General features: G+C 61.2%; 1 protein-coding gene across 2 annotated transcripts in view; it reads left to right on the top strand.

Annotated features, from left to right (window-relative positions):
• RGS3 (regulator of G protein signaling 3) overlaps positions 1-20852 on the top strand; it is a gene marked incomplete at its 5' end in the record, with an annotated part of 87010 nt that extends 66158 nt beyond the window's left edge. The window contains 6 exons of one of the 2 annotated variants that reach the window (XM_082492825.1): positions 9961-10608; positions 13947-14020; positions 17669-17770; positions 18526-18587; positions 19297-19463; positions 19554-20852. In XM_082492825.1, the coding sequence (XP_082348951.1) occupies positions 9961-10608; positions 13947-14020; positions 17669-17770; positions 18526-18587; positions 19297-19463; positions 19554-19739 (1239 nt within the window). In that variant the 3' untranslated portion in view covers positions 19740-20852. Of the gene's footprint in view, positions 1-9960; positions 10609-13946; positions 14021-17434; positions 17553-17668; positions 17771-18525; positions 18588-19296; positions 19464-19553 lie in introns of those variants that run through there. The other variant, XM_082492826.1, reaches the window with a different exon arrangement.
• Between the last annotated feature and the right edge of the window lie 401 nt (positions 20853-21253).

Here is a 21253-nt window from a genome sequence, read left to right as displayed (position 1 = left end):
GGCAGGGCATGGCCAAGGGTGTGGGAAACCTGGACCTTCATCAGAGCCTGCTTTTCTTCCATCATGCCGACGTGAGAGGCTGGGCAGGGCTCAGCACATCACAGCAGCAGCCGGAGGGCCAGCCCGACCCCGGCCACCCGCTCCCCCAGCATCTCCCTCGTGCCGTCAGGGTGCTCCAACAGAGGAGAAAACCCTGAGGTTTGTTCTGCCACAATAAGGGTTAAAACATCAACTGGCAGAACTTACCGGCCAGGTTACAGAAGTAAAGCAAATAAGTGCGGTCTTCCACGCCGGTGAGCGCAGCCCGCCCTGGGCTGGAAAAACTCCTTACTGAGGAGGGCCAAAGGCTGGTTCAGTAACGCTGTGGGTTCGGGAGGCTGTGGGATTTGGAGACGCTGCCCCCCTGTGAGTCAGGCTCTGGTTCAGCTCCGTCCACTTAAACATCTGGAGGTCCCTGTCCCTGCCGTAGGTCCCTGTGCCATCACAGCAAATGGGACCCTCGAATCCACGTTGACGACTTCGATGCATGGTGACACATGGATCTCGCCCTCGGCAACTCCAAGAGAAGGACAGTGTGTTGACTTGAATTCAGCTGAGACAGGAGTTGAACAGATAGCAGTAGGAGCGAAGCAGGCTGCGAACATAAAAGAAATAGATGCAGTTGGAGCTACCCCATCCTGATCCATCCTGAGCCATATTCTTGCTGGGTTTGTAGCCCTCTTCCATGGGAACAAGCCCCACATGCAACCAGGGCATCCATGGCTATGTGGGGGGATTTTACAGCTCCCTGGGAGGCTTCAAACCGTGTCCCAGATGTCCCTTTATGAGTTTAAGGACACTCGCATGCTGACTGTCAGTTCCCTGCAGTGCAGGTGAGCCTGGGTGAGCGCTGAGGGATCCTGGGGCTCATCTTTCCCCTCGTCATTCCCTTCTCGCACAGCAGTTGGCTTCCAGCCCTAAGGGCAGGGACACAGCGCAAAGCCCGGGGGGGGGCTAGGATTCGCCTGGCCGTTCGCGTGGGGCTGGATGGGGTGCTGGGTTGGGCTACAGGGCTTTTTAGCATCTCCCCCAGCACCGAGCCCTGGTTCCATCAAGCTCGGGCTCCAGCCCTGCTGGCTCTTGATGCTGGCCCAGGTGGCATGGAGGTGCTGGGGGCTGCTGGCCCAGGACTGCCGCTCGCTCGGCCCCAGTGCCGCTGGCTCACGGGCTCCCAAGGCACGTGTGTGCCAGGAGCGAGCGGGGAGAGGCGACGGAGCAGATGGACCAGCTGAGAGCCGCAGCTCCGGCTTTATTTGTTCGTTTGCTTAGCTGGACTCCAAAACCATTAGGAAAGCAGACGTCTCCCCCTCCGGCAAACACCGGCTCCTGTTTCTCTGGCGCTGTGCGATGTTCTCCCGGCCATGTCCTGTGGCACCGATGGTCCTTCCCGCATCCCCCCTGAGCAGAAAGGCACGGTGGTGTAGCGGGGGCACGAGCAGCCACCGGCACTTCCATCACGGCCAGAGACGTTTTTAAAGCCTTGAAGGTCTGTTTCTCGTGAATCCCCAGAAGGGCTGGTAAGAGCGAGCGTGCCGGCAGGAGTGGCGCCGGGAGCCCGGGGGGGGTTGAGCCGCGTTGAGATCATTTGCACGGGGTGGGCGAAGGCACAGACTAAGTGGTTTAAGCCAGCGCTGCTGTGATTTAATGAAGGCGCTGGAAGTGCTTTGGCGCAGTGCTGCCTGCGAAGGGGGGACGCTGCCTGTGCCAGGCAGGGCTGGCACCATCCGCTCAGCTGGAGCGCTCCTCTCCTGTCCCCAAACCACTCCCGTTTCGGGTCATTGCCGACGCTTTTTACTTCTAGCGTGGGGTGGGGGGCTGTGAGTGTGTGGTTGGGCAGACTCTGAAGCCATGTGCGAGTAACTCCTTGCAAAAGTTGCTCCAATCCTGATGTCTTTGCAAAACCAAAGGATGTGTTCGAAATGCCGGGGGGGGGGGGGCTCTGGGTGGAGATGCCCGGAGCGGTGTGGGGTTGGGAGGCATGGCTTTGTCCTGCCCCCGCGGGGTCGTCCCTGAGGCTTGGCGTCCTGCCCTGTGACGGGCGCCTTCCTGATGGAGTGGCCGGGCAAGGCTGGACAGCATGGCTGCAGGAGGGTTGCGTTTGGCTTTGGAGGCACCAGTGTTGTTTATGGTACCGTTTGGGATCCCTCAGTTCTGTGTGTAGCTCTGGCCATGGCCCTGTTGGTGCCAGTTGCAGGCGGAGCTGCTCTGCCAGGTCCTCTTCTCTCGGTGGTTGTTTCCTTACCGTGATCTGTGCCGGTAGCAGCAACGGCTTCCAGCACCGACCTCATGGTAAGCGGTGTTGGCATAATCCTTCCCAATGGCTCTGCAGTGGCTGAATGCACCAGCTCGGGCTCCTGCTGTCACCTCCTCATCCTGCACAGGGGACAATGCTCTGCCCCGGCAGATAATGCTGCAGAGAGGTTCCCCCGCTGATCAGCACCGGGTCGCCCCCGGCAGGGAAAGGGTGCTGAGGGTTGTGGGCTGAATGCCAATGACAGGATCCGTTCCTTCCTTCCCCTGTCCCACCCCTCTGCTTTTTTACTGCCAGGGATATTTGTGCCCCAGATGTCATCTCAGTAGCCTCCGGCACCGGGTCCCACCGCGCTCACCCTGCGGGGGCCGGTTACCTGGGTCGACGAGGTAGGAGCAGGCAGCAGCTGGTGCTCGGCTTGGTCAAACTGGAGCTGTATCCCCAAAACGCTGGACACGATGCGGTGGGTGTGTGCAGGTTTGGATGGCGGCTGGGTTCCTTCCTGGCTGAAAGGGGATGGGGACCCTGGGCTGGGGGTGCTCTGAGCGTCAGACCTGCGCAGAGTGTCACAGACCCGCAGCCAGCCAGGTGGCCCCGTGGAGACACCGGGCAAAAACCCGCCGGGCTCGGCTCCCTTCGCCAGTGCAGGCAGGACAGGCGCTGACCACCGCTGCCGGGGTGGCCGTGCCGTGTTGCTGCTGTCGGTGATGGCATCGTGTCGCTGAGCTCAGCTCCGTGTCCAGTGAGACCGAGCGAGAGAGTTTTTACGTTTCCCGTACCGCTGCTAAGCTGTGGCTACCCGCGAGGAAGAGGAGGCAGCCCGTTTCTCCTGCTCCATCCCAGGAGCACCCATGAGCCTGCAGCTGGCGGGGAGCAGGGGGACACGTGTGTGCCCCAAGTCCATGCTGGAGGAGAGCCGAGCACAGCTTGTCACCCTGGCGTCAGCGAACGGTGGCCACGGTGTAGATAACCACTGGCAAACGGCTGTGACAACGGCTGTGCACACATACCCCGCTGTGCCGTCTCTCCGTAGCCGTCAGGACAACTTGACCATCTCAGTCAGTGAAGCGTAATGCCAGGAGGAGAAATGTCCAGCCAAGGCAGTCGGTCCCCACCCCAGTGTGTGCGGGGGTGTCATCAAAGAGTGCTGGCCCTTGCAGGAGAAGACAAGGGGCAGATGGCCGGGCATGGGCTGTCCCCTGGGTGGAGACCGTACACCCTCCCGTGTGTTTTTTTCCCCCCGTCCCTGCCTGTTTGGGCAGAGCCGCTCGCAGGGGATCGCAGTGCAGAGGGCAAAGCGCCGCGCTGCAGAGCTGTCCCTTTTCCGTAGAAAGCAGTTTGGGAAAAAACCCAACTGTGAACCTGCAGCAGAGTTTCATTTAGCGGGAAGCACCGGAATCGGTCTGCGGATTGGTGTTGCCCCGGGGGCAGGACAGGGCAGGAGAAGGGGGAGCTGCGAAAGCGAATGCGGCGGGTTTTGGGATAATCCATAGCTCTTCCTTAAGGCAGGGCTGTCGTCCACCCCAGTACCTCCAGGGATTGCCAGCAGAGCCGTAAATGGCACGAGGGAGCGGTGTCTGGGAGAGGCTGGGGCGGCTTCAGCTGCCGCTCGACACGGACATTAATAACGGCAGAGGCAGAGCCGAGCGCTGCGCCAGCGTCTGCCGAGCCGCGGCTGCGGGCACACGTCGGGGCCGGGGCCGCCGGAGGGAGACGCCGCTCGCTCGGCCCGTGCGCCTGGGATGCAACTGGGAGCCCGGATTTGGTAGGTTTTGCTTTCAGAGATTGCAGCCTGGGGGCCGTACCCTTCCCTGGGCAGGATCTGGCCGCGGATCCGGCGCAGCGCTGTTGGGAGCGCTGATGTCCTTTTAGATCAAAGGCGTCTGCTCCGCGCCGGTCCCGCTGTGCCCCTGCGCCGGGCCGGTCCCTGCTGTCTCCTGGGGAACCCGCTGCTCCCGCCCGGCTCCCTTTGCCGCCGAGCTGGGTTTGAAGGGTCGGTAATGAGCAGCATCGGGGGGGAACGAGGGGGCGTTTGTAGCGACAGGGGCTTTTTGAGGTTTCCTTGCAAATTTGGGCTGCGTACGGCCGCGCCATCTGCGTCGGCTGGCTCTCGCCGCGGGAGCGACATCGCAGCGCGCCGGCGACCCGGGCTTTCTGCTGCGGGACTTTTACAGCTTTTTGGATACTCTCCGTTTACGGGCACTGGTGACCAACCAGCAAATTCGGCCCTTACCGCTGAAATCGGAGCTGTGCGTGTGCCCGTAGCCTCAGGGGGATGGGGAGACACCGGGCAGGGGACACGTTGGGGTCCGGAGCTGGGGCTGCTGGGGCAGCTGCGGTTCGGGGCTGGCGGCTCGGTGCTGCGGCGGTGGCAGCTCTGTGTGAACTCAGCTGCTCGGCTGAAGTACGTGCGGCGTGGGGAGGTTTTGTCCCAGGTTGATTGCTGACACCTTCGGCAGGTGATCCCGAAACGCGGGGTGCAGGCTGTGCCTGCAGACCGGGCTCCCTCCTGCGCACCCTCTGCTATGGGTACGGCTGTTGCCCTCCGTTAAGCCTTGATTACTGCTCGCCGCTGGGCTGTAGGGAGCGCAGCGGCTCTGGGGAGAGGCACAGAGTGCGGCCGCTGCGGCGTCGGGGCTGGGCGATGCCCCATTGCAGAGCAATCGACTGGGGGTGACAGTAATGGGGTAATGGGATTAGCGCAGGCGGCCGCCACGGGATCATTTCCCCCCGCAGAGGAGGACTTCTCCTTCCAGGGCTCTGAGGCGTTTTAAGCCCAGGGTTTTTTGGGTGGTTCACACAGTTCACACCCCTGCAGGTGTCCCGCCGGAGGCACACATCCACCCTCGCCACGCTGCCCCGGCGCACTGTTGGATCCTCCTGTTTGGGTTTATACATCCGCACTTGCTTTTTTCTGTTACACTAATTGCTCTGTATCAATTATTCATCCATTCAGCGATGAAGCAGGGAACGGGGAGAAAGCCCTGCTGCGCAGAGCCCTGGGCTCCGGCCGGCCCCGCAGGGCCACGGCGGCTCAAGGAAGGCAGGGAGCGGAGCTGCTCCGGGGATGCTCCTCGTGAGCGCTTTCAAAATGATTCCCGTGAACATTTTCTCAAGTCTTGGTAGTTCTGCTTTGCGTTTCTGGCTTCGCTTTCTTCCTCTCAGCCCTGTGCTGTGTATTAGACGCTGCTTCCTGTAGCCGTGTGATTATTTGGCTCTTAGTGGTCACTTTTTAAGTCTAGAGGTGCTCATCATCAATGGTTTTGGTAGCATTTCACGGGGCCAGGTAGAAGATTCTGATCTGATGGATCTGGGCACAGTTTTTCCCATGCTAAGAACTGAAAGTGTAATTTTTTTCTTCCACTTCAGGAAAAAAAACCTGTTTTGAAAATGTTGAAGTTTCCCCGGGTGATGTAGGTGCTCTTTTCCCCGCATCCCATTTACCCTCAGGAGGGATGTTACCTCCGCGCAGGGAACGCGCTACCAGCAACGAAGCCATCTGCATCCTCCCCAAAATCCCCCTGGAGAGGGACTTGGTCTCATTCCCATGGAGTTAAATGCTTTTGGGGACAGGCGAGGCACCTTTGGGCAAAGGTAGATTTAAGGGCAGCGGGAGCCAGAGAGGTTCCTCCGTGGGAAGCACCCATGACAGCAGTCCTGCTGGCAGTGTCTCGGGAGGTCCATTAAATCCTCCTGGGGTGAGAGCACCGTCGGAGCGGGTGTCCTTTGCTCTCCTGCTCATCTCGATGTCCGACAGTCTGTTACCTGCAGGGACTTTCCTGCTTTGCCAATCCCTGATTTTGGCCGAGGGCTCCTGGGTGCAGGACAGTTCTCCCAGGCGTGTTTAGCCTCCTCTTCCCCAGCATCACTGCAGGAGAACGATGCACGTTGCAAAACCTGCGCATCCATGTCAGGAGCCAGGAAAGGCTGAATTCAATTTTCCTGTGTCCAGGCGTTACTTGAGCCACGGCGGCTCCGTGACTGCGAGGAGCAGAGGTTTTGAAATAAGAAGCTGAGTGCCTCCAAAAAAATCCCTGACCTCCCAGAGCTGGGGATTTAAGCGAATGCCACGTATCACGGCATTTCTGGCAGCGTGAGAGCTGGCAGCACTGGGCTCACAACTGTGCCGTCTCTGTGGCCGGTGTTTTCCCAGCTGGAAGTCCCGGCCGTGGGCCACCAGAAAGGACACGTTATTTAAAGAAATGCTGGAGAAGTCGAAGCCGCGCTGACAAACCCACATCTGTTCGCTGAAATTTGCTTTGCTGGCTTCAGAGCAGCAGCAATCAGAAAAAACTGATCAAATTGCAGACCGAAGAGCAGAGGGTTTAAAGTACTCCTCCGTCTTGGTTTCAAGAAAACTTTTGAGTCAGTGAGTGATGCCCAAAGGCAGAGAGAGTCCCGGCAGTGGGTTACAAATGCAGAGATTGAGGATGCTGGGGCAGGCAGGGCAACGTTTGGCTTTTTTTTTGGGGTGTGTTGAGGCTTGTTCAATGGGGAAATGGATATTAGGGATTGTATTGTTGTTGCTCTGATCTCAGACCAGTTATCCTCCTTCTCTAAAATCACCCCTGATAGCAGCCCTGGGCCTTGGAGGCAGCTCTTTCTTCTACTTTCTCTTCCCCTTCTTGGGACGTGCTGCCTTGGCCACTTAGTTTGAGATAGAAACTGAAACAGTGAAGTGCGAGACCCTCCGGGGAGGATGTAGTAAAGCCCCTAGAGCTTGCCAGCTCAGGACTGGGAAGACCAATGTGTTCAGTACGGGGAGACCCAGATGTTGAGGATGGGAAGATGCAGATGCTGAGAACAGGGAAACCTGCATATTGAGGACAGGGACACCCAGATGCTGAGGGCAAGAAGACACAGGTGTTGGGGGTGTGGAGATCCAGATGTTGGCCACTGGCTCCTGAGCCACTTCTGCTGGCCAAGGGCATGCTGCAGTGAGACCACGGGATGTTTTGAATGAGTCCTTGAGGTGGAAGGACAGATGTCCCCATCACCTCTGTTCAGACAACATCAGCACTGCCTCCTCCAGCAGCCCCTTGGCTGCAATGATGGTGAGAAGAAAACCTGGTTGCATCCCTGTCCTTGCTGGCCCAAACCAGCTTTGCACAGCAGGGTGGCCCTTGGCTTCGCGCTGGTGAAGCCCCCGGTGCCTCCAGCCACGATCAGGCTTGTTGGCTCGCCATGATGGCATTACTGCCGCTTTCCTTCCCTGCCTTCCCCCCACTTTTGGGTGATGTTTAGCAGAGCTCAGCCACGGTCCTTTCTGCCAGGACAGGATTTCACAGCCCCGGTGATGCTTTCAACCCGAGATGGAAACCTCGCTCGGTGGCAAGGCTCCTGCTCATATCCTCCGTGCCACTGAAGAGCAGCAGAGTCTCTGATTGAATTAGCGCAGGGATTTAATTTAATCCCCAAATGTCTCTCATTTTGAAGGAGCCTGTTCATTTCCTTCTAGGGCCTTATCTGATGTGGGCAACCTGCAATATTAAGCAGAAGGACCGGACAGATAGGGAGCTGTTGGGGAGGGGGAGGGCTTTGCAGGGAGTCAATTGAGGGCTGTGTGGGTTTTTCCTCTAATTATTTCATGAAATAATGATGACAGTGATTCCAATACAAATAAGACATAAACAGCATCATTAAAACACACGCTGGTGCAAATGGCATCCTTGCACGGCAAGGCTGGAAACACCGCCTTTTTACAAGAAACTACCACGGGGGGAGCGAAACAGCCCCAAAGATGGGGTAAACCGAGTGTTCGCTTTGTGCCTCCCACCAAAGCCGGCTGTTTCGGGGACGGGGCAGACATCGCACACGGAGCTGAGGACATGGTGGTCTCCGAATCTTAGTCTTCAGACTGACTGGGGCAGTTCAGGTGATGCTAAATGGCTGCCTGCAGTGAGTCGGGCTGGAAGGGGACAGAGCGGGTCTTCTCCACGCTCGGAAGTGTAAAGTGGGCCCTTTTGGCATGATAAAAAAAGGACAAGGCACAGGCGGACATGGGTGGGCTCCCCTGCGGGCTGCCCAGGAGGCAGCTGAACTCGAGCATCTTTTTGGAAATCTGTCCCGCTTCTTGGACCCGTCGGCTCAGGCGGGTGCTGCCGAGTGCCGCACAGTCTCTGTGCCATCCCCCCTCTGCAGAGCGGGCGCTGCCGAAGCCGGGGCTTAAACACCTCCGGGGTATTCCCTGGGGATGACGGCAGGTTTTGCAGCCCGACCTCTGCATACAGCTCCCTGGTGACATCCCGTAGTGGGTTATAATCCCCGTGCACCGGCTCTGCAGGGCGAGGAGGTGTTTAGCAGAGGGGTGGCTGTCCCAGGGGATGGCTTGCAGGGGTTTGCTTGTCCCCACTGTGGGGACACAGCCTCCATCCGCCCCGTGGGTCCCTCTTCCCAACGGGATGTGAGGCCGGATGGGCTGATTCCCGGGGCTGCTGCTCTTTTTGAAGCTGAAGTCAACCTAATTTGTACAGGGGTAGTGGCTTCGTTAACTCCGGCTTTCTGGTTGCCATCGGGCTTGTGAAAATGCTTGGGTCTTAACTGGGGATAGAGTGACGTTTTTTCTGAGTGACTTCCTTGCGGCTGATCCTGTATAAAACCCCTGCCCCAGCCCCGCAGGGTCTGTGTAGGTGGGAATTGCTTCCTGGAGGGAGGATTTTTCTCTGCTTTGGTTTTTCTTCCCCGCTGAGCTGGTTTTTCCCCTTTGGCTTAGATGGGCTCCGTGCAAAGGGACAATCACACGGAAGAGAGGACCCGGCTCTGGCAGGAGGGGCTCGTCGTAGGCTTCCCCTGCTCACGAAAAAACTTTGGAGGGTTTTTCCTTTGGGCTGCTCCTGGCTTTCCCCTTTGAAAGACCTTTCCCAGCTGCAAACGGCAAAACCCAGCGAGGAAGGCTTAAAAAAACTGAAAGGGGCTGGTAGGAGCAGTTGCGGTTTTGCAGGGCCACGTCTGCGCAGGGCACGGTGGGGCGGCCGTGGGGAGCCCCACAGCCCGGGCCACCGGGTCAGGGAGGCTGAGCCGCTGGTGGCCACGGCCGGGCTGAGCTTGGGCAATCCGCAGATGAGCAGAGCCCGGCGCTTCCCCTCTGCATTTAATAATACGGTGCAGGAGGGGCCAGAGCTGCCGGACGAGAGCTGCTGGTTTTCTCTGCCGACCTCGGGAAGATCTCTGCAGGGCTGAGCCCCCCCAGCAGCTCCCAGGGGGACGGGGGAGCCATCAGGGTAGGGATGATGTTACCGGCTCTGTCTGTAGCCGCAGCGGAGCCCGTCTGTGCCGGCTGTGCTGCCAGGCTGAGCCACCCGCCACCAGCCCCCCCCCCCCCCCCCCGGTTTCCTCCAAATCCACCGGTGCTGCCGGGTGCTGGAGGTGGGAGCTGGGTGGCCCCATCCCACTCCTGCCCCATAGCCACCAGCTCACTGCTGGTGGGAGAACCTGGTGCTTCAGGGATCAGGACCAGGACAGGGTGCTGTGGGAGTGATGGGTGACCTGCCACCACCTGGGGATGTGCGGACAATGCTGTCCCACCCCACCGGAGCGCTGTTAGGGTTGTACAAATTGGTGCCAGCCTTGTGGTTGGGGTGTTAGGAGCAGAAAGGCTCCCCAGGAAGGTGACCAGCGGGAGATTTGGGGTGCTTCTGCCTTCATCCTTCTTTATCTTCTCTTCTGGGCAGATGCTGGAGACGGACGCTGAGAAGCCAGGGCAGATGCACTCAGAGGACAGGAAGGCAGCAGCGGGTGATGCTCCTCCAGCTGCAGAGGGACCAGCTCCAGCCGAGTCCCGGGAAGCTCTGGGAGCCACCCAGGGTCCTCTCCTGTCGGAAAAGCAGCCGGTGGCCACTGAGAAAGAAGAGGAGCAGCCCAGCTCCCTGCCAGCCTTCATCATCCCTGAGTTGCGGCTCGACAGCACCTTCAGCCAGAGCGCGGCGGGCATGGCGGGCAGCACCACGGATGGCGAGGACGAGGAGGAGGACGATGAGGAGGAAGACGAGGATGAGGAGGATGAGGAGGAGGACAGCGATGAGCACTACTTGGAGAGGAACGAGGCGAAGCGCAGCAGCATGATCGAGACGTCGGGCTGTCAGCCCGTCTACACGCTGAGCGTTCAGAGCTCCCTGCGGCGCCGGACCCACAGCGAGGGCAGCCTGCTGCAGGAGGCCAAGAGCCACTGCTTCACCTCCGACACCACCCTCAACTGCTCGGACAGCCAGGGCACCAAAGGCCACTGGGCCCTGCCCTCCCCCAGGACCCTCAAGAAAGAACTCGCCAAAAACGGCGGCTCCATCCACCAGCTCACCCTGCTGTTTTCGGGGCACAGGAAGGTACGTGAGCCGGCGCTGGCTCCATGGGGCGGCCGGCTCCTGCTCGGTTGTGGGGATGGGGGAGCTCCTGGGGTGGTGGTGTCCCGGCGTGTGGCCCCTCTCTCCGTGGCCACGGCAAAGGTGGCATCTGAGGGGCCAGGAAGGTCCCTGCCACTGGCAGTCAGCTCTGGGAGATGCTTAGCACCCAGGGAATGTCACCCAGAGCCGGTGTGCTGGTGCTGTGGGTGGGCATCTCCCACCAATGCATCCAGATCCTACAGGATCCCATGTCCTGGAGAGCTGTGGTCTGCTGAGGCTGGTGGAGGGAGAGGTGCACCCGAGTGTCTGCACTTGCAAAGAGCTGCTTGCAGTGGTGGGGACAGGGAAGAGACAGGCTCTGGAGAGCCTCTGGTGACAAAGAGTCCTTGCTGTGCTCAGGGGTGCCAGGAGCAGTGCGGCTTTCTGCCCCGGCCAGCATCTTGCAGGGCTTTGAATGTTGCAGAGGGCCCATCTCAGAAAAAGGTTGAGGTCAGCAGCGATTTCTGACCCTGACGTGCAGAAAGGAGGAGCGGAGGGCCGTGCAGCAGGAGCTCAGCACCGAGCTGGATCGTGCTCACGGGGCGCCTGCCTGGGATGCTCTTTGCGCCTCCCCGGAGCAGAGCTGGCCTTGGCTGTGCTTTTGCATAACAAATATTTACAGGAAACAACGTGCCAATGCAGAGATTGTGTGTGAGAAGTGTTGCTTGCCCCATTCTGCCCGGGTGAAGCCTTCCTGCGGCGCTGGCCCAGCACCCTGCTCTGCCCGGCCATGCCCACGCCAGCCTGATCTCTGCCAGCGGCTGTGGGCGCTGCTCTGCCCGGGGCTGCATTGCCTGGCTCGGGACCACCTTGCGGTGCTCAGGACCATGTTGTGCAGCTCAGGACCATGTTACGTGGCTCCGGACCATGCCGTGCTGCTCAGGACCACTTTGCAGAGCGCAGGACCGCATTGCATGGTGCTCCATGGGGGCTAGCTGCTCAGCAGGAAAGGCTGGTACAGAGCCCTACATGCCACCAGGCAGGGCAGCACGATGGGGTTAAACCTCTCCTTGCCAGGCTCTTGCTGCTCCAAAAGCTACCTCTGATATTGTTTCCTGGAGCTCTTTTTGGGCTCAGAGTCCCTGGCCAGCTGGTGAGAGCTCTTACGAGTCTGGCAGGCTGCTCAAATGGGGCTGCTGTGTGAAAGGGTGACCCAAACTCTCTTGGAGGTTGTTGCCAACAGTTGTGGGCTGGGGGGGGTTCAGACCCCCTCCCAGATCCTATCGAGGAGGGACACCTTTGTGGTAGGGACGCGCAGATGCAAGGGAGGTGGTGGCAGCGTCAGCGCCTGGTGAGTGTCCCGTTAGGGCTGGCAGTGACGAGTCTCCTGGAAGGAAGGAGGTTTCACAGTGCCGCTGTGTGTGCAGCCCGGGAGCGCGCAGCTCCACGGCCGGAGGCTGCTGCAGCGCTGGCTGGGAGCGGGCAGGCTGCATGCTCGCTGCCGGGGGGGACCCGGGGAACATACCCCACTCCTGCCCCGGGTTGTCCCCAGCTACGTTTTCTGGGCGGATGTTTTTTCAGCAGGGGCAAACGGAGCTCCTCCTGGATTAAACCGCTCTGCTGCCATGAGACCGGGTTTTTTTTGGAGCAGGGACCGGGGCAGCCCGCGCCAGCGGTGAGGGCACTGTGGCTGCCGGACCTCCTGGTGCTCCCACTGCCAGCCTTACCGCAGCTCGGTCTGGCTCGGTACAGCCAGTGCCTTAACCCCCTGCCATGTGCCCCCCTGGGGCACCCCGTATCTGCTCCCGTTGCCCGGCCGAGGGACCAACCTGCCTGCTGGCCACAGTGGCCACGGGAGCTGGGCATGGTGACGGGCCACCGACTGCATGGGGTTCTGGGCTACTGCCATCCCCCTGCCTACGCTTTGGAGGGACTTCTGTCAGGCTGTGCCTTTTGGGAAATTCGACGAAGGTTTCTGGAGGAGGGCACTGATGTGCAATTCCCGTATGGATCCCCTCCAGCAGCAGCACCAAGCACCGGTGAGGCCTGCACCCGGTGGCCCTGGTGGCAGGACCGCAGCATCCATCAAGGTGCTCTTTTGATTTCCCCTCAGGGAATATTTCAGAGGGGCTCGTTTTTGTTGGCTCTTTTTAACGCCGTCGTGCCCAGGGTGCCTCCCTGCTCCCCTCCTTCCCGCGGTCGGGGCTGGGAGGTGGTTGTTTTAAGAGTGTATTGTGACCGGGGGCGCTGGGACTCCTCAGGCGAGCTCCGCTGCTGCCTTTTGTCCCCGAGTGCCGCGGAGCCTCTCTGGACAATGGCAGGAAACGTCCTCCGGCTGCGTGTCGCCCCGGCCAGCCCGCCCGCCGGGGCCCTATCTGCCTGGGGAAGGTGCTTTGCAAGGGCTGCATTGTTTGGGGCCGATAAACTCCGGAAACCCGAATGCAGAATGGAAGGAAGTGTCAAAAGCGTCGAGCCCCGGGGCTGCGGGGCTGTGCAGCGGGTTCCCACGGCACGGCCGTGGGGCGGCGATCCTGGAAAGCGCCCTGCAGCCCCCGGCAGCGCGGGGCTGAGCTTGGCGCGGGGTCGAGCTGGATGCGGGGCCGGCTGTGAGCATCTTCCAGTCTCCTTCAGTAACGGATGAGCCCCTGAGCTATGGCGGTCCCAGGGGTCCCCACGCTCGGCCCCAGGCTTCGTGGCTCGGATGCTGCGCTGGTGCTGCCCCGAGCTCGAGGTGCATCCGAGGTCCTCTTGGTTTGCCCAGGCTGGCCCAGGGCGATGGTCGGGGAGTGGAGCCCTCTGGGTGCTCCTTGGACTTGAAAGCTGCCACGATATGATTTAATTATGGCTGAACTGCCTGGGGACTGCTGGGAGACCGCTGAGCGATTTTGGGTGCCCAGCCTGGTTCTGGGAGGACAAGGTGCTCTGTGGGCTGGGGAGGGGTCCCTGTGCCCACTCAAGACAGCAGGAATAGGAGCATCAGGAATGGGGATGTGAGTGTCCTCCCCGTAGGAGGTACCACTGTCAGTGTCTTGAACCTGGAGGGTTACCTGGAAGGTTCCCTGGAGGGTTACCTGGGCCACCAGCCATGGTGTCTCCTCAGGTGCTCTGGAAGGTGACATAGGAAGGGCGAGGGGAGGCATCTTCCCATGCCAGAGTGGAGAGGAGCTGGTCCCATTGCTTTGCGGCAGCCAGCCGTGGTTGTGGGGAAGGAGCCCCACGGATGCCGTGGCTCTGTGTGGGCGTGGGGACCACGGGGGGTGCTGGCAATGCTGGTCGGTGACACTTGGAGTGCCACTGCACTGGCACGATGACGCAGACGCTGTTTCTCTTCCCCCCCCCAGCTGAGCGGAGCCGACCCCGAATGCAGCTGTGACGAAGGGGACGAGACCTCCCGCAAGAAACGGAGCAGGAACCTGTAAGTGTCACATCGTGGTGGCATCAGAGCGTACCAGGGCTGTTTGCCGTGATCAAACACCTTGGCCGAGCCGCGCTGGTCCAGGCAGCCCTTAGGGTCCCCCTGTCTTGTTCCCCCAAGCTTTTTGGGGAAGAAAGGGGCAAAGACATGCATGAACTAAGGTCTCACTTCAGGGAGGGAGTTGTGATTTTCAGGGAGGATGGCGGGAGGCGCGCGGGGAGCAGCGCACAGCCCGGCGGGGAGCAGCCCCCCGTTTGCCTTGTTTCGGCAGATGGGGCGAAGGAGCCGGCTCTTGCTGGTGGCACTGGGAAAGCAGCTTCCCCAGTGTGGGCTGAGCTCCTCTCCAGCGGCCGCCGGGTTCAGGGAGAGGACATGCAAGCGGTGAAACATGAGCTGGGGGCCTCCTTCCCGCTGGCCCCATGCCGGGAGGAGGAATGGGGAGGTTTCCCACCGCCGGACGGGCTCCAGCCCTTGCGGCGCATCGCGGCGCGCGAGCAGCGTGGCGGGAGCACCGAGGGACGCGCGCAGCCCCTCCGTCTCTCCCGGTAAGGCTTCGGGGCTGCCAAAAAGTGGGTCCGGGCAAGGACGAGGTAGCCGTGGCCTTCGCTTCCCGTGAGCGCAGCTGCAGCGGGATGGGGGCACGTGCGCCGGCGGGGCCGAGCCAGCGTGTTTCGGAACGAACCGCCTCCGGTTTTGCAACGTGGGATGCGGCCGGGTGGCACGGCCACGGGGACACCCGGGGCTGGGTCTGTCCCCACTCCACGTGGCTCAGGGCAGGTGGAGGAGTCGCACGTGGTTTGAGCGTGGCTTCGCCGCGTGTGCCGCCTGCCAGCGAGCGGCACTGTTGTCCCGCGCGCTTCCCAGCTGCGGCTGGCTATTTTTAGCTCTTTTTTTATTATTTTCCCACCCCTCTTCTCCGCCACTACCTCCAACACTTGAAATTAAAATGAGTCCCTTGCGGTCTGCAGCGGGGACGTCCCCCCATCCGCGTGTCCCTGCTGCAGCGCAGAGCTGCGGGAATGGGGCTGGCACGGGGGGGCTCAGCCACCCCCGGCTCAGCGGGGTCAGGGACGGTTGCGGAGAAGGTTTTCCCCTCACCTTGAGACGGCAGCAGATGCGCTGGGGAACCCCTCGGCATCGCACCGGCCGGCTATTGGCTGCGCAGCCCGGTGGCCAGCCGTCCGCGGAGAGTATTTATGGTGCAAGCGGCTGAGGTTTGGCACTCGCCTCCCCTCCCGGCACCGGCACGCTCTGCCGGCCCTCCTCGCTCGCCGGCACTCCCCGATGTACCACGCGATGGTGGACTTTTCTGAAAAATACCTGGAAAGGTAGGACTCGAGCTTCCTGCGGGCAAAGGCGATGCGCTTTGCAGGGGATGGCGTGGAAGCGGTGCAGGGCGATGGGGCTGGAGGTGACCTCGCAGCCGTGCCGGGGCACTGGGCGCGCATCACTTTGTACGGGTGTCTCCGGTCAGAAAGCAGCACTTTCTTAGGAAACATAAATCTCGCCGTGGCATTATGTACTGCGGATCGGCCGCAGCTGGGGGCTGTGCGCGGCTGCAGCTGCTGCAGCCTGTTTTCATGCCATTTGCTATTTATTCGCAAGTGCGTGCAGGAGAAGCGGCGGGTTTTAAGTTGGGGAACTTCCTCAGGCGGTGCATGCTGGTGCATCGCAGCGAGCCCCAGAGCCTGGCGTGGGGCAGGGCTACCCGCTGCCGCTGGTTGTGCCGGGGGCTGCGCGGGTGGAGGTGGCCCACGTGTGCTGGAGACACACACAAGGGCTTTTCAGAGCTTCGAAAGCCCCGCCGGGCGCCGAGCTGCGGCGGCTGCCTTGCTATATTGGGAACACTGCTAAAATTGTTGCTCGGGGCTGTTGCTCGGGTATGGGATGGCCCATCCCGTGTGGCGGCTGGTCCTGGGCTGCCGGCGTCGCTGGCAGCAGGGTAATGGGGAGGCAGATGGTGTTTGCAGTGTGAGGCTCCGTGTTTGGATCGGCTTTTCCCACGTTAGCGCCGAGCCGGTGCCTGGCAGCCAGCAGCAGCGGGATGCGTGTCCCGCTGGGACCACAGCCCCGATGATGCGAAGGCGGTGAAACCATCCGTGTCCCCCACCAGGGCACAGGCAGCACCGGGGACTGGGGGGAGGGGGAGGATCGCCCTCTAAAATCATTCCCGGGCTCGGGGTGCTCAGCACCTTGCAGGACTGAGCCCTGTGGCTGTTGTAGCTGATTTCTTTTTCCCCTGTGGATTGCTGTGTTTTACACCTCTGGGATGGAGAGAGCTGTGGGTCCAGACAGCATCACTCGGGGTGGGGTACGCCCTTGCCTTGAATCCCTCCTGTGCCCCTCGTGTCCCCCGCCCTGGGCATGGCTTGGCCAGGCAGAGGTGGCTCCTCCGAGCGTCCTCGTGTAGACCCACCGGTGTGGGGGTGGCCATGCCACCCCCGGGGCCCCGTCCACTGTGGTGTCACCACCAGCCGTGGTGCAGGGAGAGCATCCCATGCCACCCCGCGTGTCCCCTGCACCCCTCCGTGCTGCGGTGTCATGTAGGGGCTGTGCCACGAGGGGACAGCATCGTCCACGCCTGTCCTCCCCCATCACCTCTCCTCCCTCCCACTCCCCCCCCGGGCAGCCCTGGCAGGGCCGGACTGGGGCTGGGCTGGGGTCCCACTGCGCCCTTCCCATGGCACTTCCCAAAACTCTTTGTCTCGCTGAGTCCTGGTGGCGGTTCTCCGGTGGAACTGGGAGCCCTGTGTCAGGGTGTGCGTCAGTCTGTCTGTCTGTCTGTCCAGGGACGGCAGAGCGGGGGACCTGTGCGGGGTGGCAGCACGGGGCATCTGTGCCCCAGCGCCCCTCGGTGCCAGGTGCTGGCAGTCCCAACCACCCCCTTATGGAGATGTCCCCACGGCCATGCCTGCCCCGGGCTGGCGCCGGAGAGGTGTGAGCACCACCGTGTCACGCGTGGGCTCCCAGCCCTGTCCCCACAGGGGGGGGGACACGGTGAAGAGCTGCTGTCCCCACTCTGCTCCTAACCCCGCTCAGCCCCTCCGCCGGCCCCGCTGCCTTCCCCGGGATGCCTGCGCTCTATAAATAGCCCTCGTAAATCCCGGCCGCGATTATTTTCCCCGCCATCTCTTGAAAGGCCCCACTATCCGCCCTCGGCGCTGATTTTTCCACTTTTCCTCGAGTTTCCCCAGCAACGGCGGAGCCGTCCCAAATAGCAGCGGGGCTGACACAGCCCTTACTCACGCGCGCCTCGTTCGCTCCACGCCGCATTTAAAGCTCCTCGGAGCTGAGCCCTCCCACTTCCGTGCTGGCCGCACCGGGCGGGAGCGCGGCACGGAGCTGGCGTCAGAACACCCGAGCGTCTGGCCGCGCCGGTCGCGCCAGGAGCCGCTGCACGGGCCGTCCCAGCAGCCATGCCCTTTTTCCGCGACCTTTCCAAGCCCCAGCCCCTGGAGTTTCACGCGGAGATGCTGCTGGGCGTGCAGAGACCCCACAACGGCAGCCTGCAGCGCCGGCACACCATGAAGGAGTAGGTGGCGGGCGCGGGGCGATGGGCGACGCGCAGGACCGATGGGTCCCCGGGGTGCTGGGTGTCCCCCCCCCCCAACCCCTCGCCTGCCTGCTAAAACTTGCTCTTCCCTCTAGAGCCAAGGATATGAAGAACCGGCTGGGGATTTTTCGGCGTCGAAACGAGTCTCCGGGAGCCAACCCCTCTGGCAAGCTGGACAAAGTGCTCAAATCCCTCAAGTAGGTGCTGCGAGCGGGTGGCGCGGGGGACTGGGGGCTGCGGGGGCTTAGGGACGAGCTGCGGTGGGGCTGAGCACCACCTCCAGGGAGGTTGGGGTCACCCCTTTTGGGAAAGCTGTGGACAAACAGTTTTTGTTATCCAGAGGAGCGTTAAAAACATTTGTTGGCTGAAAAGCTCCCCCGAGGCGGGTGGGAGGTCCGTGCCCGGGAGGCGGCACAGCGGCGGCGCGGGCTGGAATTTTCCCTGCTCAGTACTTTCTCCCAGTTGCCTATATGTGAAACTTTAACCGGCCGGAGGATGGTTTGAAAAACCACTTTGCTCTGGAGATGCTCCAGCAGCCGGAGACGAGCCCTTTCCGCTCTCGTGCCCGGTGGCTTCTCCGGCTGCTTGAACGGGGTGGCTGAAATCCCAACGGTCCCGCAGCCTCCTGGGCATTGCCCGGAGCTTTTCCAGTTCTTGCTCAGACACCCCGAGCAGCCCGGCTGCCCGCACAGACCTCCTTATATCGGATTTTCTTCCTGCCAGTCCTAAAGGCAGAGGTGTCTTTCCCGCAGAGCCGCGGCGGTGCTGCCTGGTGCTCTGCCCGCAGACGCTCCGGCAGTGCTGGTGCTGCTTTGGGAGCGGGGACTGGTCCCGCTGGGGCACACGGTGTTGCTTTATCGGCTGGAAAAGTTTCGCTCGTGCTGCGTCGCGGCGGACGGCGGATGAGGCTTTCGTGGCTTCGCTTTGCCAACGCGCTGTCCTTCTCCCGCAGGCCCACTCCCGAGGAAGCTCTCAAGTGGGGGGACTCCCTGGAGAAGCTGCTGCTGCACAAATGTGAGTGTTTGCCCGTCTCTTCCACCTCCGTTTGCTGCCGGGGGTATATCCAGACACGTGCATGGATAAAGCTGGGATTTCCTCTGTTAATTCCTTCCGGTGTTTGGGGGTAGACAAAGAGAAACGAGGCTGCCCCTTGCCTGTGCCCCTTCTGCTCCTGCCTGGCCCAGGGGGGATTTGGAAGACAGGGGCCGGGGGGGAGCGGTGGCGTGGGGCTGCTGCAGCCCCCCCTCCGGCTTGGGGAGGAAAAGGCGGTGGTTCGTGTGTGCGCCCAATTCGGAGCTGTGCAGTGTGTCCGTGAAACAGGAGCTGCTTTAGGCCGTTCCCCTTCTCGCCTGTCACAGCCGGGGCACCCCGCGTCGTGGTCATGTCCTACACCCGGCGCCCGTAGGGGCGGCCAGGGGGTCCTCTCCCCGTTGCTGCCCCCACTCCAAGCTCAGCCTCCCTCTCTTGGCTCTCCACGCCTGCAGGCGGGCTGAGGACTGGGGATTCAGCACATGGATGGCTGGCGCTGCCGTGCTTCGGCTGGCAGTGCCGGCATTGCCTGCTTCACACGAGGGCTCACGAGGGGTTTTTGGGGGATGGTGTGTGTATGTGTGTGTGGGGGGGTAGTTTAGGTGGCACCTTTGCCAGGTTGCTGGGCTGAGGGTCTCACGGGGCCGTTCCCCACCTGTGAGCCGGGAGTAGAGACGTGTCTCTGTCCCCACAGACGGACTCGCTGCCTTCAGGGCCTTCCTACGCACCGAGTTCAGCGAGGAGAACCTGGAGTTCTGGCTGGCCTGCGAGGAGTTCAAGAAGATCAAATCCCAGTCCAAGATGGTCTCCAAGGCCAAGAAGATCTTCGCCGAGTACATCGCCATCCAGTCCTGCAAGGAGGTGAGGGCTGGCTCCTGCGCTGGTGCGTGGCTCCGCGGCACGGCAGCTGCCCGGGGAGCTGCTCACCAGTGCTGCTCTCTCTGCCCGCAGGTCAACCTGGACTCCTACACACGGGAGCACACCAAGGAGAACCTGCAGAACATCACCCGCAGCTGCTTTGACCTCGCGCAGAAGAGGATTTACGGGCTCATGGAGAAGGACTCCTACCCCCGCTTCCTCCGCTCTGACTTGTACTTAGACATAATTAACCAGAAGAAAGCCAGCTCCCCGCTGTAGACCCAAGGACTCTCTCGGGGCAGGCTGGGAGCTGTGTGTTTACAAGAAATTGGGCGGCGGAGGCCTTCCCGGGGGACGGCGGGAGCGTGCCTTCCCGCTGCCGTTTGTGCCCCCAAGCCATATTCCTGCAGCGGACGGGTGTGGGGCAGCTGAAGGCAGCTGAAGGCAGCATGAGGCCGAGGGGACCAACAAGCCAAGCAGTCTGGTACTGCTCCATCGCCCCATCTCACCATCACTGGTACGACGCCTTCGGGGTGACTCCGGCATGGATTTTAGCCAGGAGGGAAGCTCCCACAAGACTACTGTGAAGCACGCGCCCGAGCTGCGAGTGTGGCTGGAAGGTGACGAGCGATCTCGACTCGGCGAGGAGGAGAAGGAGGAGGAGGAGGAGGAGGAAGACTTTTGTGCAGGGCTCTGGCAAGGGAACAACAGCACCGACATGAACATCTTCCCCGGATAAAAGACTTCTGAACTGGACCAGCCCCACGATGCTGCTGTGCTTCCCCGCGCCGGCGATGCCTCCCGGCTCCCCCGAAGCAGCTATCTCGCAGGAGCCCGGCGCTTCCGTCGCTCGTGGCGGGTCCCCCCGGGAGCAGCGAAAGCCGGGTCCTTCCCCTGCGCTGGAGGCGTGCAAGCCAACCGCTTCCCGCTCCCATCCCTGGTTTATTTATTGACCTCCTATAGCCGGACGCGTTGCTGTGTAATAGGAAATCCTCGTGTCCTTTCCCGTTCTGAAATTACAAGTGCAATATTTGTGTGTGTTGCGGCGGAGTTCTCCGGTGGAGCGGATGCCTTTTTTTTTTTTTTTTCTGAGTGCGTACAAACATTTTCTAAGTTAGCAGGTTTTATCTGACAGAACGCGTTCCCTAGCAGCGGGCCGCTGGGGGAGCCTGGGTGTATATATCATGCCCTGACGACGGAGGGTTTGGTGATGGAGAAAAGCAGCTCTGTGCATCAGACGCTCTCCTTACTCTGGATAACAGTGTTGCGTTTTGAGAAGCAGGGGTGATTGCTGAACCTGGCAGAGCTGGACGGACTGCCTGCCTCCAGGCGCCCAGTTTACAGTGCGAAGCATCTCTGCGGCTAGCAAAAATACATTGTCATGGTCATAGGTAAATAAAAGGAGAATATAATTTCTTGTAGCTGCCTTTTCTTTGTGGCGTGTTTCTCAAGCGCTGGCGGAGCCGGCCGGCCCCTGCTTCGCCGAGGAGCGTAAAATCCTGTTACTGCATGGCTAAAGATGGGAAAAATCTGGTTTCTGAGCTTTTTTTTTATGTCGGAGCAGCTGCGGCTGCTCCTGAGGGCAGCCCTGGGTGTAGCCCTGCAGGAACACAGAAAGTTTTGCCCAAAATGAGCCTGTTCCCAGGGACAGCGTTCACTGTTTAAACACGACGGGGCATGAACCTCTGAACGTGGAAATGCCCATAAACATAAGTGACCTAGTGTAGCTCCAGGTCCCTCTCGGAACACACCAAAAGAAGCAACAAAAAGTCCAGTAGCGCTATTTCGGGTCG

Source organism: Vanellus vanellus (genome assembly GCF_965231255.1).
Source record: "Vanellus vanellus genome assembly, chromosome: 18".
NCBI lineage: Eukaryota > Metazoa > Chordata > Aves > Charadriiformes > Charadriidae > Vanellus > Vanellus vanellus.
The sequence above is the reverse complement of the archived record's forward strand: the minus strand, read 5'-3'. Positions and strand labels throughout refer to the sequence as shown.